At 44.4% G+C, this 18,176-nt stretch overlaps 2 protein-coding genes and 1 long non-coding RNA gene across 7 annotated transcripts in view; 1 reads left to right on the top strand and 2 right to left on the bottom strand.

Moving 5' to 3' along the window:
• LOC107033121 (protein VAC14 homolog) overlaps window positions 1-9,219 on the bottom strand; it is a 39,980-nt gene extending 30,761 nt beyond the window's left edge. For 2 of the 5 annotated variants that reach the window (XM_072967690.1, XM_072967691.1), the window contains exons 1-5: window positions 8,833-9,219; window positions 8,344-8,511; window positions 7,270-7,332; window positions 6,670-6,890; window positions 5,844-6,033 (exon numbers count right to left, since the gene is read on the bottom strand). In XM_072967690.1, the coding sequence (XP_072823791.1) occupies window positions 6,741-6,890; window positions 7,270-7,332; window positions 8,344-8,511; window positions 8,833-8,967 (516 nt within the window). In that variant the 5' untranslated portion in view covers window positions 8,968-9,219 and the 3' untranslated portion in view covers window positions 5,844-6,033; window positions 6,670-6,740. Of the gene's footprint in view, window positions 1-5,531; window positions 6,256-6,669; window positions 6,891-7,269; window positions 7,333-8,343; window positions 8,512-8,832 lie in introns of those variants that run through there. The other 3 variants (XM_072967688.1, XM_072967689.1, XM_072967687.1) reach the window with 3 other exon arrangements.
• Window positions 9,220-15,150: 5,931 nt separating this feature from the next.
• Window positions 15,151-17,713, top strand: LOC116281927 (uncharacterized). Its single transcript, XR_004191395.2, has 3 exons — window positions 15,151-15,240; window positions 15,996-16,086; window positions 16,847-17,713. It is a non-coding gene; the product is annotated as an uncharacterized lncRNA (long non-coding RNA).
• HYDIN (HYDIN axonemal central pair apparatus protein) overlaps window positions 15,860-18,176 on the bottom strand; it is a 478,970-nt gene continuing 476,653 nt past the window's right edge. Inside the window, exon 93 of the mRNA XM_072967685.1 lies at window positions 15,860-16,551. Within this exon, the coding sequence (XP_072823786.1) occupies window positions 16,066-16,551 (486 nt within the window). The 3' untranslated portion in view covers window positions 15,860-16,065. The remainder of the gene's footprint in view (window positions 16,552-18,176) is intronic.

Here is an 18,176-nt window from a genome sequence, read left to right as displayed (position 1 = left end):
CTAAAGTGTTCATTACAGCATTGTAATAGTATAAAATTGGAAAATGTGTACTGTCCTTCAGTAAGTGAATGGATAAATAAAATGTGGTAGGATTTCTGTATATTAATTTTGTATCCTGCAGCTTTACTGGATTCATTGATTAGCTCTATTCCTTTTCTGGTGGTCTCTTTAGGATTTTCTAGGTATAGTATGTCATTTGCAAACATTGAATTTAACTTCTTCCTTTTCAATTTGGATTTCTTTTTCTTGTCTGATTGGTGTGGCTTGGACTTCCAATACTATGACGAATAAAAACAATGAGAGTGAGCATCTTGTCTTGTTACTGATCTTGTAGGAAATGTTGTTAGCTAGCTTTTCATTGTTGAGTATGATGTTAGCTGTGGGTCTATCATATATGGCCTTCATTATGGTGAGGTACGTTCTCTCTGTGCCCAATTTCTGGAGTTTTTATCATTAATAGATGTTGAATTTTGTCAAAGGCTTTTTCTGCATCTATTGACATGATCATATGGTTTTTATTCTTCCATTTGTTAATGTGGTGTATCACATCACATTGACCTATTTGTGGATATTGAAAAAGCCTTGCATCCCTGGGATAAATCCAGTTGATCATGGTGTATGATGCTTGTAATGTATTGCTGGATTCGATTTGCTAGTATTTTGTTGAGATTTTTGCATCTGTGTTCATCAGTGATATTGGTGTAGTAGTTTTCTTTTTTTGTGATATCTTTTGTTTTGATATGAGAGTGATGCTGGCCTCACAGATGAGGTTCAGAAGAGTTCCTTCCTCTGCAATTCTTTGGAACAGTTTGAGAAGGATAGGTGTTAACTCTTCTCTAAATTTTTGGTAGACTTTACCTGTGAAGTCATCTGGTCCTGGACTTTTGTTTCTTGGAAGTTTTTAAATTACTGATTCAATTTCATTACTGGTGAAGTCTGTTCATATTTTCTATTTCTCCCTGGTTCAGTCTTAGGAGATTGTACCTTTCTAAGAATTTGGGCATTTCTTCTAGGTTGTCCATTTTATTGGCATATAGTTATTTGTAGTAGTCTCTTATGATCCTTTGTATTTCTGTGGTGTTGGTTGTAACTTCCCCTTTTTCTTTTCTGATTTTATTTCTTAGGGTCCTGTCCCCTTTTTTCTTGATGAGTCTGGCTAAATGTTTATCAATTTTTATCTTTTCAAAGAACCAGCTTTATTGTGCTGAACACTGGAATTTGACACAACACTGTAAAATGATTATGAATCAATAAAAAATGTAAAAAAAAAAAAAGAACCAGCTTTAGTTTCATTAATTTTTTTTCTTTTTTTTGGTCTCTATTTTATTTATTTCTGCTCTTTTATGATTTCTTTCCTTCTACTAACTTAGGGTTTTATTTGTTCTTCTTTCTCTAGTTCCTTTAGTTGTAAGTTTAGGTTGTTTATTTGAGATTTTTCTTGTTTCCTGAGGTAAGCTTATATTGCTATAAACTTTGCTCTTAGAATTGTTTTTGCTACATCTCATGGGTTTTGGATTGTCGTGTTTTCATTTTCATTTGTCTCTAGGTATTTTTAAATTTCCTCTTTGATTACTTCAGTGACTCATTGTTTAGCTTCTATGTGTGTATTTTTTTTTTACAGTTTTTTTTCTCTTATAGTTGATTTTGTCTCATAGTTTCTGGTTGGAAAAGATGCTTCATATGATTTCAGTTTTCTTACATTTACTGAGGCTTATTTTGTGGCCTAGCATTTGATCTATCCTAGAGAATGTTCCATGTACACTTGAAAAGATGTGTATTCTGCTGCTTTTGGATAGAATGCTTTCTATATGTATCAATTAAGTCTATCTGGTCTACTGTGTCATTTAAGGCCAGTGTTTCCTTATTGATTTTCTGACTGGATTATCTGTCCATTGATGTAAGTTGGGTGTTATAGTCCCCTACTGTTATGTGTTTTTGTCAATTTCTCCTTTTATGTCTGTCAACATCTGTCTTATATATTGAGGTGTGCCTATGTTGGGTGCATATATATTTACAATTGTTATATCTTCTTCTTGGGTTGATCTCTTGATCATTAGATAGTGTCCATCTTTGTCTTTCTAATGTTCTTTATTTTAAAGTCTGTTTTGTCAGATATCAGTATTGCTACTCCGACTTTCTTTTGATTTACATTTGCATGAAATACCTTTTGGCATCCCCTCGCTTTCATTATGTATGTATCTCTAGATCTGGAGTCTTTTGTAGGCAGCATATATGTGGGTGTTATTTTTGTATCCATTCAGCCACTCTCAGTCTTTTGATTGGAGCATTTACTCCATTTACACTTAAAATAATTATCGACATGTATGTTCTTATAGCCATTTTATTAATTGTTTGTAGATTGTTCTTGTAGTTCCTTTTTTCCCCTTCTTTTATTCTCTTCTCTTATGATTTGATGACTATCTTTAGTGTTATGTTTGGATCCCTTTTTCTTTTTTGTGTATATATCTATTACAGATTTTTGGTTTCTGGTTACCATGAGGTTTTGCTATAGCAGTCTATATTTATGATTGTTTTAAGTTGCTTATCTCTTAATTTCAAATGCATTAAAAAACCCCTGCATTTGTACTCTCCTCCCCTCACAATTGCTGTTTTTTTTTTCATTTTTTAGTTTTGTTAGGTAGAATTGTTACAATTTAACTGCACATATATAGTATATTGCATGTAAATACATATATACAATATACTACACATATTTTAAAAATTTACATATATGTACTATTCATTGTTTCTAAGAACGTTTAGAGCTTTAGCTTTTTAAACTTACACAGTTATCCAAAGAATAAAGACAACCACAAAATAAGAATTAATTTAAAAAATACATACACTCCACTATTAACAGCAACATTATTTATAATTGCCAAGATATGGAAGCATCAATAGATGAATGAATAGAGAAGATACAGCATATATATGTAATGAAATACAACTCACCCATAAGGAAGGAAGAATATTTTGCCATTTGCTTCCCTTCATTCATTTTTTTCACTTCAAAAACAAGAATTTTATAACTGGCATAAACATTTCCATTGCATCAGAAACAACAAAATACCTAGAAAAAAACTTAACCAAGGAGGTTACCTATACTCTGAAAACTGTAAAACATTGATGAAGGAAATTGAAGATGATATGAAGAAATGGAAAGATATCTTGTGCTCTTGGATTGGAAGAATCAACAAATGGCCACACTACCCAAAGCGATCTACAGACTCAATGCAACCCCAGTCAAAATACTCATGACTTTCTTCACAGAACTAGAACAAACAATTCCAAAATTTATATGGAACCATAAAAGACTCCAAACTGCCAAAGCAATCTTTTGTAGGTCTTTTTTTTCCCCCTCTTTCTTCTTTTTGTTTTCTTTTCTTACAGTTTGATGACTAGAGAAGTTCCTTTAACATTTGTTTTAAAGCTGGTTTGGTGGTGCTGAATTATTTTAGCACTTATCTGTGAAGCTTTTGATTTCTCCATCAAATCTGAACGAGAGCATTGGTGGATAGAGTATTCTTGGTTGTAAGTTTTTCCCTTTCATCACTTTAAATATATCATGCCACTCCCTTCTGGCCTGTAGAGTTTCTGCTGAAAAATCCAAATGGGACTTCCCTTGCATGCTATTTGTTACTTTTCTCTTGCTAATTTTAGTATTTTCTCCTTATCCTTAATTTTTGCCAATTTGATGACTATGTGCCTTGGTGTGTTTCTCTTTGGGTTGATCCTGTGTGGTACTCTCTGTGCTTCCTGGATGTGGGTGACTATTTCCTTTCCCAAGTTGGGGAAGTTTTTGGTTATTATCTCTCCAAAAGTTTTCTCAGGTCCTTTCTCTCTTCTCTTTCTGGGACCCTGAAAATGTGAATATTAGTGTGCTTCATGTTGTCCCAGAGTTCTCTTAAACTATCCTCATTTCTTTTCATTCTTTTTTTCTGTTCTGAAGTACTGATTTCCAGTAACCTGTCTTCTAGCTCACTGATACATTCTTTTGCCTCATTTAGTCTATTCTTGATCTCTTCTAGTGTGTTATTCATTTCAGTGATTTTCTTCTTCATCTCTGTTTGGGTATTCTTTATATTTTCCAACTCTTTACTAAAAACTTTACTTTGTGTATCTATATTCCTCTTGAGTTCTCTGAACATTTTTACCATGATTACTTTAAACTCTTTCTCAGATAAATTGCCTATCTCCTCCTGACTTATTTCTTCTGGGATTATCTTGTGCCTTGGCTTCGGAGATATTCTTCTGTTGCTTCATATTGTCTATCTTTCTATTTGTATTTCTAGGTAGATTAGTTATGTTTCTTGACCTTGGAGAGGTGGCCCTGTGTGGGAGATGTCCTATGCGTCCCAGCAGTGCACTCCTCTCTTGTCATCCAAGGGCCAGGGTCCAGCTGGTCCCAGTGTAGAGTCTGGCCTGTGTTTGTGGATTCCTTCCACAGGCTTTGGGATTGTTGTTTTCTTATTTCTGGTATCTGCTCCTGGTGGGTGGGGCTGGACTAGAGGCTTATGCAGGTTTCCTGGCAGGAGTAGCCAGTGCCTGCCCACTGCTGGGTGAAGCTTGGTCCTGGACCTCTGGGAGGGCCATATCTAGAGGTGTTTGTAGCTCAGGAAGTCTGTTGATGGATGGGGCTGTGTTCCCACCTAGTATGTTGTTTGGTCTGAGGCTTCCCAGCCCTGAAGCCTACAGGCAGTTAGTTGGGTGGGGCTAGGTCATAGTGCTAATGATCCAATCAACACATCAAATGACTGCCATCACCTTTTATGTTCCCTGGATGAGTTGCAGCTGTCCCCTACGACCCCAGGAGATCTTCCAAAACCAGCAGACAGGCATGGCCCACATTCCTATGAAATCACTGCCTCTGCCCCTGGACCTGGTGCATGTCAGATTCTATGTATGCTTCCCAAGAGAATGAAGTCTCTGTTTCCCCCAGTCCTGTGGGGCCACTGGAGTTAAGCCCCACAGGCCTTCAAAACCAGATGTCCTGGGGTCTCCTCCTCCCAATGCCAGAACCTGAGGCTGGGGAGCCTGACATGGGGCTCAGAACTCTCACTTCTGTGGGAGGGCCTCCGTGACTTAATCATTCTTCAGCTTGTGGGTCGCCTACCCTGGGGGTTATGGGGCCTGATTATATTGCGAGTATGCTCCTTCTACCATCCTGCTGTGGTTCCCTCTTTATGTTTCCAGTTGAAGAAGATCTTTTTTGCTAGGTTCCAGTCTTTCATTTTTCGATGGTTGTTTAGCAGTCAGTTATGGTTCTGTTGTAGTTGTGAGGAGAGGCAAGCTTGTGGTCCTGCCGCTCCACCATCTTGACTGGAAATTGGGATATCTTTCCATTTATGTAAGTATTCTCTAGTTTTTCAACCGTGTTTTGTGATGTTCATTGTGTAGGGATTGAGAAACACTTTTTCCTTCTAAATTACACACCTGAGCATCATATATTATTTATACAATAAAAAGGTATGCCACAAGCAGACATTGTTAATATTACTATAGGTAGATAAACAGTAAATTAGGATATATAATAAGGTTCCCCATTTTTTAATTCCTGATTTTGGTTAGTTACAGTTTTGTTAGAGAACCAGATTCTCTCCCATAAGGACCCACCACTCCAAGATAACCTTGTCACTCTGATTCACACTCCAACGAGGCCTCTCTCCCAGATGGTGAGACAGAAGGTGCTTCTGAGGAGGGGGGTGGCCTTGGGGCCTTGACACACTCACCTGTGGTCTGGCAGTGGATCACCAGGAGGCTGGCCATCTCAGCAAACTTAACACTGGAGGAGGGGTTCTTCTTAATTTCTTTCAAGAATTCTCCAAGGACCACCTGACACCTACCAATGAGCAGAGGAGAAGGGAGACAGCACACGCCAGCCAGGGCTGGAGGAGCCTCCACCAGTGCCACTTCTGCTCTGGGTCATCCATCCAGAGGGGGACCACACTTGATGGGATACACTTGTCAGATGAGTGCTCCTCAGAGGCTGGGGTGGATGAGCTCTTAGCTCCTCAAAGCGGGAAGCACACGGATCTGGAGGAAGAGAGCAATTTCTTGTTTTCCCAGCGCTGCCTGTCTGTTGGATGTCGGATATGTATATGCACTGAGGGCTTTGGCAGCCTGCCTCTTCCCTGTCACTCAGTTTCCAAATCTCTTTGCCGTCATCACCCAGGATCTGGAAGAGTCCATCCAGGATCTCTGGCAAATAATCCAGCAGGTTAATGTCTGGCACGGACTCCAGAACCAGGATTTGGGCTGGGAAAGAAACCAGCAGGGCAAGTCACCAGCCTAAGAACTTGCGTCTCCTCACCCATCCTCTGGGACTGGCCAGTGAGAAGGGGCCCTGCTGAGGCAGCTTTTCAGGGAACTGAGGGGCCCACAGGGGAGGGGGTGCAAGCGGCTGTTGTTTTGGTTGATTTCAAGGCGGTATCTGGGTGATTCTGAGGACAAGGAAAGAACCGTATCCTTTTCAGGGGCAAACGTGATGGCTTTGTGGTCAAAGCCGACTAAGTATGTTTTTGGTTTATCTAGTGTCACTGAGTAATAGAGGGATAACAAAGAGGTGTCTCTGCGGTCACAGGAGGCACCCAGGTGGTGCTGAAGAGCAGACTTTACTCAGCTAGAGGCTCATTATAGCCGACAAAGGAGTGTCAAGGGACTGGACCTTACCCAGGAGATGATGAACTGCTGGGCGTACTGGCTGTTGCAGTAAATCCTCTCCCACAACAAAGGGATGAAGCTCAGCAGGTTGAACCGTTGCTTTCTGTCTTGATGTTCTGTGGGTCAAAGGCATGTGAGCTGCTCGGGGCCAGGGGCCAGGCGCTGCGGGGGAAGATGGCAGAGCCTGAGCCAGGCAGGAGAGGCCCCCAGAGCATCCATGCTCTCATAGCCTGAAGGAAAAGCAAAACGGATGGATTAAAAGCAGGAAACAAGGTCAAAAGAACAAATCAAAAGGCAAAACGCTATCTCTGTGGTCAGGATTGAATGCTCTGCTAAGCTTAGCATGAATGGCCCATTACATTCCCCCTGCTGGCTGCAGGGTGGGGTTAGCACGAGGGGACTTTAGGGGTGATAGAACAGTCCTACATTTTGATCCTTCTGGTGACATAACTCTATACACTTGGCACAGAACTGTACACTGTTTCATTTACTGTATGTAAATGAAAAACATTTTTAAATTAGAGTGTGCCAGTGATAGAATTTATAAGCTGTACAGACAGATGAAGGAAAGAGATTCTAAAAATAAAAGCGGAGACCAAGTACAAATACCTTTAAGAGGCGGTCTAGGAGCTCAGATCCGCTTTTCACATTGGGGTCTGGGTCAGCAGCCAACTACGAGAGGCACAGAGGTGGAGAGAGGGTCACAGTCAGTATGTAAGACAAGGAATCCACTGAAATCCCACCGCCAAGGCCTTGGTGTGGCTGGAACGTCGCAGGGCACCTCTTTCGGTGCACCGGGAAGAAAGTACGGGAGGCAGGGAGGCAAAACGGAACCTGGCAAAGGCGCCAAGATGCAGTGGACCCCTGACCTGGTCAGGCACCTCTGGACGGGACCCGCTGCCACCAGTCAGGTGGCTGCTTCCCGGTGGGCTCCCTCAGGGGTTTTCAACCTAACAAGGCTGGGTCCCCTCTCCACTCCCAGAGAGGACGGAGCAGCTGTGAGGCGGATCCTCTAGAAAAGACTAGGGCCTCAGCAGGGCAACAAAGCTTCAGGGAGGGAACCCCGAGAAGCTAAGGGTGAAGCTGAGGCTGTTAGGGACCCCGAAGCCTTTCTAATAGAGCTTTTCCAGAGCCTGTGCTCTCCTCACAGGGGAAATGCAGTCTGCACTATGCATTCACCATCTTCACCTTCGATAAGGGAAGTTAGTGCTTTTTTTTTTTGTGGGGGGAGGTAATTAGCTTTATTTATTTATAATGGCAGTACTGGGGATTGAACCCAGAACCTCATGCATGCTAAGCACCCACTCTACCACTGAGCTGTACCCTCCCCCAATAGCGCTTTTCTTTTCCTTAAAAAAAATTTTTTTTTTTAGTTAAAGTATAGTCAGTTACAATGTTTCAGTTTCTGGTGTGCAGCATCCACAGTGCTTTTCAAATGACTGCTTTTTGACTCTCCAGCTCCTGGTGGACTGATGCTTTCATAAAATGAAATGCAATAAAAAATAAGCTAACAGAGATATGGGGGGGGGGAAACAAACATAAATACAAGCCCGTTTAAAACATGTATCATTAGATTCAACAGACAACAAGCCTCCCTGGCAGCTGGTGCTGATCTGCTCCGCTTGCCTCTGGGAAAAAGGTGGGTGGGACGAGCTCAGCCCAGCTAGAGTGAGGAGCGGTCACCTTGCTCAGCCCGTCAAAGAGCACGTTGAAGTGGGGCAGCACGGCGCCGCGGGCCACCTTCACGATGTTGTAGAGGGCCTCGCAGGTGTAGTAGCGCAGCCTGCTGTCAGCGTCATTGAAGCAGGTCAGCACCGGCTCGATCAGCTCTTTCAGGTAGAGCCCCGAGTCCTGCAGTGGAACAGGAGGAGAAGCAGCTCAGACTGGATCAGAACCCAGGCCCCAGGCCCCAGGCCCCAGGCCCCAGGCCCCAGCCCCCAGCTCCCACGGAGATGCTCAGGCCTCTGTGTGAGGGCAGGGCTAAAAGACCCTCCGCAAGTCAGCCTCCCAGCATAGGAGCCATGCCCAAGTACCAGGCGGCAAGGCCAGAGAGCCAGCCTTGCTGGCCTGAGGTGTGGAGAGGATGGCGAAAAATGACAGGTCTGTAAAACCCTGCTGGGTCAGAGTCAAGGCCATGGCTGGTGTGTCTGTTCCTCCAGGAGAAAGGCCCACCTTGCCCAGTGCGATGGAGCAGGCGGCCAGGCCGATGAGACCCCCTTTCCTGCTGTGGGGGTGCTGAGACAGGGCAAACTCCTGAGACAGGGTCTGGATCACATGTTTGATTTGCACGGTGTTGTTCTGGGCCATGAACTCCCGGACCAGCCTGGAGAGAGAGAAGAGAGGAGCTCAGGACCAGCAGAAGCAGGCTGCTCCTGTGGCTGCAAGCTCGAGGGCCAAGGCTGAGGCAGAGAGATGGCCTGTTACGAAGATGAATCGAGAGTCTCGGGGCAGGCCTTCCCCAGTTCTGCTGCTGACTGGGAGGCGCTGGGGGGGTGATGGTTGTTTCTCTTCTTTGGGCCTCCGTTTCCCTTGTCTACAATAGAACAAGGAACAGTGGAATCTGAAAGATTCTAGAATCTGAGAGAATGCAAGTGAATGTCTTGCTGAAGACTAAAAGGTGCAGTGTTCCATCTCTTTCATTCAGCACTTGCTTAGCCCTCCATTCACGCACCCAAAAGGTTCTCTGTGTCTGACATTATTTCCGGGAACGGTGGTGAACTAGGCCTGGGTCGATAGGCAAGATGCACACACAAACAAGTCCAGGTAGCAACACAGCACAAGCGACGCCGCAGAGGCAAGTGTCTCCGGGCTGAGTGGGAGGTGCTGTATGAGTCAGATCGTAGAATCATTAACAAGCGTTTTCCCGGAAAACAGAGAAGGCAGGGGATCTCAGAACAGGGAGCAACGTGGCTAAAGGCACGGGTCCGTGAAGAAACCTGATGTATTTAGGGGAGGGCGTCAGAAGTTTCGTGCGTGGAAGGTGTGGCTGGAGACAAGGGAAGAGGTGAGGTGAGCCAGAGAAGGGTTTCCAGCAGTAGGGGTGACACGCTCAGGTCTGTGCTTTGATTTGGTGCCTCTGATGGGAGCCTGGAGAGGCTGCGCTGGGGGAGGCAGGCTAGTTGGACAAAAGGAAACTACAGTATTCCCATGAGAGAACACCGCAGCTACAGGGTCAGGAAGGGGGCCTCAAATATGACAGAGGCGGTGGGAAGGAGACACAGAAAAGGACACAGAAAAGCATGAGGAGGCCATGTAATACGGAAAGATGGCAGGAAGATAGAGTGTGCCTCTCCCACCTCTCCTGCCAGTTATCGAACCCAGGCAGGACCTCCTGGATGCTAGGCCTACACTCTACCACTGAGCTATCGCCTCTCTCTAGCTACCTTAGTTTCCCCACACTTACCTTTATCTCCCCAACTCAGGGAGTCAGCTGGGTTCTTAGTTCCTCAACCTGTGTTGTAGCCTGGAAACTAGTTGTTTCAGCTGGGCAAGTTACACCTGATCTTTATCATTCCATCTCAGCTGGAAGGAGAAATCAAATTCCTTCCTCCCTTCCTCCCTACCCCCACCCCCTTCTTTCCTTCCTGTCAGAACAGCCATCATTCAAAAGTCCACAAACGATACATGCTGTGAGGAAAAGGGTGGGAATGTAGTTTGGTGCAGGCGTTATGGAAAACAGTATAGACATTCCTCAAAAGACTGAAAATAGACTTACCATATGATTCAGCAACCACACTCCTGGGCATATATCCAGAGTGAACCTTAATTCAAAAAGACACATGCACCCCAATGATCACAGCAGCACTATTTACAGTAGCCAAGACATGGAAACAACCTAAATGTCCATTGACAGATGACTGGATAAAGAAGCTGTGGTATATTTATACAACAGAATACTACTCAGCCATAAAAATAATAAAATAATGCTATTTGCAGCAACATGGATGGACCTGGAGAATATCATTCTAAGTAAAGTAAGCCAGAAAGAGAGAGAAAAATACCATATGATATCACTTATATGTGGAATCTAAAAAAAAGAAAAATAAAGGACAAATGAACTTATTTACAAAACAGAAACAAACTTACAGACATAGTAAACAAACTTACGGTTACCAGGGGGAAGGGGGGGGAAGGGATAAATTGGGAATTCAAGATTTGCAGATATTAACTACTATATATAAAATAGATAAACAACAAGTTTATACTGTATAGCACAGGGAACCATGTTCAATATCTTGTAGTAACCTATGGTGAAGAAGAGTATGAGAACGAATGTATGTGTGTTCCTATATGACTGAAGTATTGTGCTGTACACCAGAAATTGACACTACATTGTAAACTGACTGTACTTCAATAAAATACATATTTTTAAAAAATGATAGGCTTTTATAGGCAGAAAGGGGAAGGGGCCAGGAAGGAAGTGGATTGTTTCAGGCATGTCACCTTCTTTTGGGGAGGGGGATGTGTCTGTCACACAAATCACCTCACCAGAGCTAATCAGGTGATTCCAGATTGACTAATTAGTAGTCACAGTGTTGGGATAAGCTGAAACTAGTTAGGTTAGATATTAAGTCTTGGTTTGTTGACATAGGTTTAGCACAAATGACTCAATTTGGGGCCTGCTGTTTCATTTTTTTTAAAAACAATATGAACATAACACTGGTGGTACTTTTCTTTAATGAGTGAAAAGCACACATGTAAAGCTCATAACAATCTTGAAAATGGAGTATTAGCCTCAATCCATAGATCAGAATTATCAGACACAACTGAGGGGCTATGGTAGCAGAATTCTAAGATGGCCCCTCAGAGTCCCACCCTTTTGGGTATATGCCCTGTATATGTCCTCTTGACTGTGAACAAATCTTGTAAATATGATGTGCTGTCACTGTAACAATTATTACAATTAACAATTATAACAATTATTATCTTATAAAGCAGAAAAGATTTTGCAGATGTAATGAAGGTCCCTAATCAATTGACTTTGAGTTAATAAAACGGGAGATTATTCTGGGTGGGTCTGAACTAATCAGGTGAGGCCTTAAAAGAAGTCAGAAGAGATTTTAAGGAGAGGAGACTTTCTCCCTGCTGGCCTCGAACAGCCAATAGTAACAACAGAGAAGTGTGTATGATGGGCCACTTGGTAAGAATATGAGAGTGGTCTCTAGCTGATAAAGCTTGTTCCCTATGATAAGTTGCCAAGAAAATGGGACTTCAGTCAAATGGCTGCAAAGAAATGAATTCTGTCAACACACTGAGGGGGTTGGAAGAGGATCTTTTTCCAGTTGAGTCTTCAGATGAGGATGCAGTTGGCTGAGGTTCCCTCAGAGCCTGTGGGACCCTCAGCCAAGACCCCAATTAATCCACTCTGGACTCCTGACACATGGGAACTGAAATAAGAAATTTGTGTCTTTCAAGCTGTTGGGTTTGTGATAATTTGTTGTGCAGATATAGAAAATTTGTACAGGAGCTAACCTCAAACTCAGCAAGTCATGGAGGAATTGTGTCTAGAAAAATCTATGAAAAATATGCTTTTCTTTACTGGTGGGGTTTTCATAGCTTTTAAAACCTTTGCCAACACAATCTGACAAGTGAAGGTGGGTGCACCAACAATCTGAAAACTGCCCCAAACCTAGATTCATCTCCAGAAGAAAACGTAGTGTTTAATAACTTCCTCCTCATACCCTGATATCAAGTAGCACTGATAAGGGCATTTCTAAACATCTTGTGATGTTTATGTCATTAGAATTTTGATGCTGGTTGATGCAAAACAATGGAAAAAATTAAAACAATGGGGATGATTTGGATCAATTTTTCCAGTGTGTACTTATTTCCACTAGATCCATATTTAATGCAATATTTCATGTGTTCTTTTACTGTTTCGTTTGGCTTTTTCTTAAAGGTGAAATGAATTTCCCAAAGGTCATAATGTGATACAGTTTTTAATAATTGAAACAGCTAGGACTTCTTTTTTTTTTTTTTTTACCAGAAGGAACTCTTTTTTTCTGAAATCACATTCTGACTAGGTTGCTAAGAAACCAGTTTTTCACTTAAGGCCCAAACCTCTGCTTTGTCCTACGTTTAATTCAGAAACTCTTGTAATAATTGTCTTTTTTTCTCTAATATCTTGGAGAATGTCAACTAGTTAAGGCTATTATGCATAACTGGACTGGCACTGGTGCTGAGAACAGACAAGGGCCACCACTGCCTTCTCTACATGCTCATTTCTCTGTCCCTAGTGGCCAGCCCTGGCCATGCTCAGAATCCTCCAGACTAGTGCATAATAATACGCCTGGTTGCACCGTGTCCATCACTTCACAGCTGTAACTCTTCTGCATCTGTGATGATGATGTCTCATTGTTGTTACATAACTTATGGGCATTGTGGCAAGAGGGTACTGGTGATACATAAGAAATTATACCTAAGTCTTGACTCTGCAAAGCAGATTCTCCAACAGCAATTTGATTTTGCAGGGGTGTCAGGACAACATGTTGAGGCTCTAAGAGGCTTGGGAGATCCCACACTTGGGACTTCTTGAGATCTGGCAGGCCCTCATGATGTCACAATAACATTGCCTCTGATCTGAGGCATGTCTCTCCTAAAGGAGTGGTTGGAGTTAGGGTGCCACACTCACCAGGGCCTCTGTGTTGAACAACATTAGGGAGCCCCATTCACATCATATTCTGTGCAAAGTGCTCTCTGAAATTGTTTCACCTGGGCCCTGATATTTCCTGAACCCCTGCCCTCCTGTGAGATGTCTCCTGGTCCAATTTGCTGAGAACGCGTTCTGTCCAATGGAACTTCCACTAGCTTGTATTAGCATGCTCGTTTTCACCAGGCCTCCCCTCCAGCCCTCTTTGGAGCTACTTTAACTTTCCAGATTTGCCAATATAAAACAATTGGTTATTGTCTTTTTTGAGCCCGTGAGAACCACCTAAGGGGAAGTGATGTACCCCATCTCAAGTCATCCAGGAAGGGGGTTCATGCTGGGGCAGGGTCTGAGCTGGCACACAGTCCCAGGGAGAAGGGTCTCTTCCCTGACCCTAGCCTATGAGGCTCTGGGCTCTAGACTCACCTCTCTGTGCCTGTGGTGCTGGAGCCAACTTCCACACTGCTTTGTCCATGTTTTCTTCAGTATTAATAGCTGTTTATCAACTAGGTTTAAAAGTGTTGAAAAAGTGCCCGTTTGAAAGAAGGTGGTGGTGGGCCAACTGTTCCCCTCCCCCAGCCATGCCTGTGGGGAGTGGGCAGGAGGAGGGACACTGTGGGCGGTGAGGTGGGGTGCATTTCATCCAGTAGGCCGTAAGCAGAGGTGGTGAGACTCCTCTCCAGGGCTCTAATGAAGACGATTAGGGATGTGAATTCATCAAAGGCTCACATCCTGCTGGCCGCCTTCAAAGCATTGCTCTCCATTGCTCTGTGCACACATACCCCCTGGGGATGCCATTAAAGTGCAGATTCTGATTCAGTAGACCTGGGGCTGGCCAGAGAGCCTGCATTCCCACTGAGTGCCCATGTGATGCGGGACGTGAGGCGCTGAGGCTTCAGCGCTGATCACAGTGGGGTCCTTGGATCAGTAGCTAAGGCATCACCCAGAACTGGGCAGAAATGCAGATTCTCAGGCCCACCCAACCCTACTAAACCGGGCCTCTGAGGGGGCGCCCAGCAGTCTGTGGGTTAGCAGGCCCTCCTGGTGATTCTGATGTGAAATTTGAGAACCACTGGCTTCTTCAGAATGCTCGTCAGAGGACCCGCTGTTTGAGATCTGCACCCTCTCAGTTTGTTTCTTAGTGTTTCTTTGCTCATTTAACCACTGGGAGTATCTGTCATCTAGTTTTTTTGTCCTTAGTCCCATCAGCAGTGTCTTTGGTGGCGACAAAAATGGATTGTCTATTAAGGGTGCACCTGCAGAAACTTTAGGAAAAGCTTCATTTGCCATGGAGTGTACTGAGTTGAGGGTTGGGGGCGATACAAAAGAGGTTAAGAATCTCCCTCCATTAAAAACACTCTAATAGCTCTAAGGTCTTGTTAAAACATAGGCTGCTGGGCCACACCCCTGGATTTTCTGACTCAATAGGTCAAGGGTGGGCCCTAAAGACTTTGCAGTTTTGCTAAATTCCCAGGTGATGTTGCAGCTGCTGGTCCAGGAATCATGTTCAAGAACCACCTCTTTGGTGCTTTCAGTCCCAAATGGCCATCTTTTTTCGTGCCTCTCCCTCTCTTGCAGGTAGGCTGGAGAGGATGAGGAGAGGGGACCCTCAGGTGCGGGCGTGTGTGTGCGTGTGTGCAGAAGGAAGTCCACTCTGGGGCCAAACTTTAACCATCTTTATTCCAACGGGTGATGCTTACAGTTATGCGGCTCTATTAATACCCACTGCGGGACCCGGGAAGCGCCTGGGGGAGGCAGATGCTCACTCCTCCTTGGACGTGGGGCTTCTGCACTGCTTTCCCTCTGAAGGAAGGACTGACTTAGAATGTCACCCTTTATGTGCACACAGAATGGCTGCAGTTTAAACACATCAAACGGACATGGTCCTCCCTCTGGAAGGAGAGCCCTGACTCAGTCGCAGCATTAATGGCCAGGTGGGTGTTTGATCTGTAGCACTGGTTCTCAGCTGCCTTATGGGCTGAAAAGAAATGATGCTCATATCCCTCCCTGGATCAATTAAATCAGCATTTCGGGAGGTTGGGTTTGGACCGGAGTCAAGGGCGGAGAATCACTGCTCTACAGACTGAGTGCCACGCAGGGGGCTGGGGGTGGGGTGGGGAACTCGGGTCTCTATTTGCATCTCTTCAGGACCTGGCCTTCAGCAAGAACTTTCTTTGGGGAACAGATATGGGATTCAGAGACGGAGGGAGCATCCCTGGCCCCTGTCCCTGCAATAATTGCCCTAATGTGTCTGCTCACTGCTCTGAAAATAGTGACTTATTTGGCCTTTATGTGAAAGCAGAATAAAAAAGCACATCAAAATAGAGTCATGTCTAAGGGCTTTTTAAGCCATTATGGGATTTAAAAAGAAACTGTGGTGCCCAGCACCACGCACCGCTATGTGCGGCATGACAGAAAGTCATGTGTGTGATATCTGGGTCATCTTGTTAAAAAGGAGGATTTTGACACAGTGCTTGGGCTTTGGAGCTATGTTAAGATGCTAAACTTTGAGACTTGCCTTTACAAAGTAAAATATAGCTCTGTTTTGTGTAGTTACCATGTTTAATATGGAATATCTATATTTCATGTAGATACTTGGAGTTCATATAATACAGAAATAAGTGCTCTTCTCATTGAATTGGAGGCTAAGACCTTTAGACTTGGGGCTGTTTTCTCTTTGCTTTGCCAGGCTGGGGCAACACACAGGTATCAAGGCTGAGAAGACAGCTTTCTGATGATGCAGCCGACCCTGCTTCCGACTAGGGGGTGATCCCCTTCAGGTAATAAACCCACTTGAGGCCGGTTTCACCACTGCCTTCACCGGGAGGGCAGGCCACAATCAGCTTGCTGGTGATGGGAGTTTTGCTGCCCGATGGGTTTCCTTCAAAGTAGACTGTGATGTTGTTGATCTTCTTGGGCCTCACGGAGTCCATGGCGCGGACAGAGAAGGCTGGGTTCTCCACGATGAAGGAGAAGGTGACCGGGTGGTAGAAGACATTCTTGAAGGGGATGACTATGCTGTACCCGGCTCGGATCAGGAAGGGGCCTTGCGGCTTGGGTGGCAGAGCCACTCCGAAGAGGGGGATGATGTACTCCCCGCCTGCAAGCGATGACAGGCTCAGGATGCCCTTGCTCTCGCCCAGGCGGCTGGGCTCAAAGTAGACCTCCACGCTGACCTCCGTGCCGCCCTGAGCCCCTGGGGCTGCAAAAATGACCTTTTCCGTGTGAAAGTCCGGACAGTCGGTCTGAAAGGGGAACAAGTGCACTCGGCTCACATATGACCCTGAAGAGTAAACCAGCAGCTCAAGTCCATCCCCAGACTCTCCGCCCTCCAACATCACGCAACCTAATTCTGTGTGACGTTATAGAACAGCCGTACCCTTATAACTCCCTGGAAGAGTAGGTATTGCTAAGTTTATCCTTATTTTACTACAAAGAAACTGAGGCCGAGAGATGTTAAATACACATGCAGAGGGATGATGTTGGGTGGTGGTCCTTGGTGCTGGTCCCCTAAATCTGCTCTTTTTTCCTTCCATGCAGATGGAAGACCAGACATGCTGGATCCTCCTGGATGGCTGGCACTAGTTATGAACAATAAGTTGTGAGTAGAAGTGCAAGGTGTCCCTTCCACACTAGAGCATTTATTTGCTGGTAAAGTGCCTTTGTGGTCTTTTCACCCATCTGGGTGCTATGACTGGAAACATTCGAGATGGTGGTTGCCCTTTAGCCTGGGTCCGTGAGTGGCTGTGATGAGCAGAATCCCATGCTGACCCTCCCTGAACAGAAAGCACTGAGGAGAGACAAACCTTTGTTGTTTTAAGCCACTGAGATACTGGGGCTGTTTGTTACTACAGCATAACCTTGCTTCTCCTGACAGATGTGAATGATCAAGAGCCTTAGCCTCTTTAGAAACTGTGAATCACTATGTTGTACAACTGAAACTTATATAATATTGTAAGTCAGCTATACCTCAGTTAAAAAGAAAGAGCCTATGCCTCTTGACCATGGCCATGGGACTCTGAGGTTGTTAACTGGGCACACAGCCACCCAGTGTAAGGCCACACCTCCTAGCTTCCCTTGTTGCTAGGTGTGGTCATATGTAGTTTTGGTCAATGGAATGTGAGTGGAAGTGATGTATGCAGCTCCCTCATTTCCCTCCTGTGGCTGGCTGGAGTGTAGACATCACAGTCAGCCATCTTGGTCCACGTGGACCAAAGCAACTTTATATATAGAGGGAAGAGCATCAGGACAGAGGGTCTGGGTATCTGATGTCACGGAGTTGCCATTCAGCCCAAAAATGCTTCTGCCCACAGTTATTTGAGAGAGGAATAAACTTCTATTTTGTTGTTGTTTGGGGTTTCTGTTTTAGTAGTTAATCCTATGTTCAAACTGATTTAATAGGTAACATGTATGGAACATTTACTATGGCCCAGGCTCAGTCTTATATACATATTTAAAACTCCTGGCAGCTATCCTATGAGGTTGGGGTATTACTGCCATTTATAGATATGGTTAGAGTGTTAGTAAATTATTCATACAACAATAAATATTGAAGTGAGGATTCAAATCCAGGTCTGCTGGATATCACAGCCTATAAAGCATGACCACTAAGCTCTAATGTCTCTTTTTATTGACCACTGAGCATGTTGTGGGGAGCTAACTCCCCCCACCCCAACTCCAGCTTGTTAAACTAGAAAATCTGTAAGGAAAAACCCAGGCCTGGCACTATTTGTGTCTAGTTGGGAGTTTCCAACTAGATAGAGCACCTGACTCTGAGTTTCACATTTCTGCATCCCCTGTGTCCCCCTCCCATGATTTCTGAACCCAGACTGCTGGAAAGGGAAAGGCAGAGGGCGGGGCAGGGGCTGCT

Source organism: Vicugna pacos, chromosome 9 (genome assembly GCF_048564905.1).
Source record: "Vicugna pacos chromosome 9, VicPac4, whole genome shotgun sequence".
Lineage (NCBI taxonomy): Eukaryota > Metazoa > Chordata > Mammalia > Artiodactyla > Camelidae > Vicugna > Vicugna pacos.
This window is presented reverse-complemented; position numbering and strand designations above follow the sequence as displayed.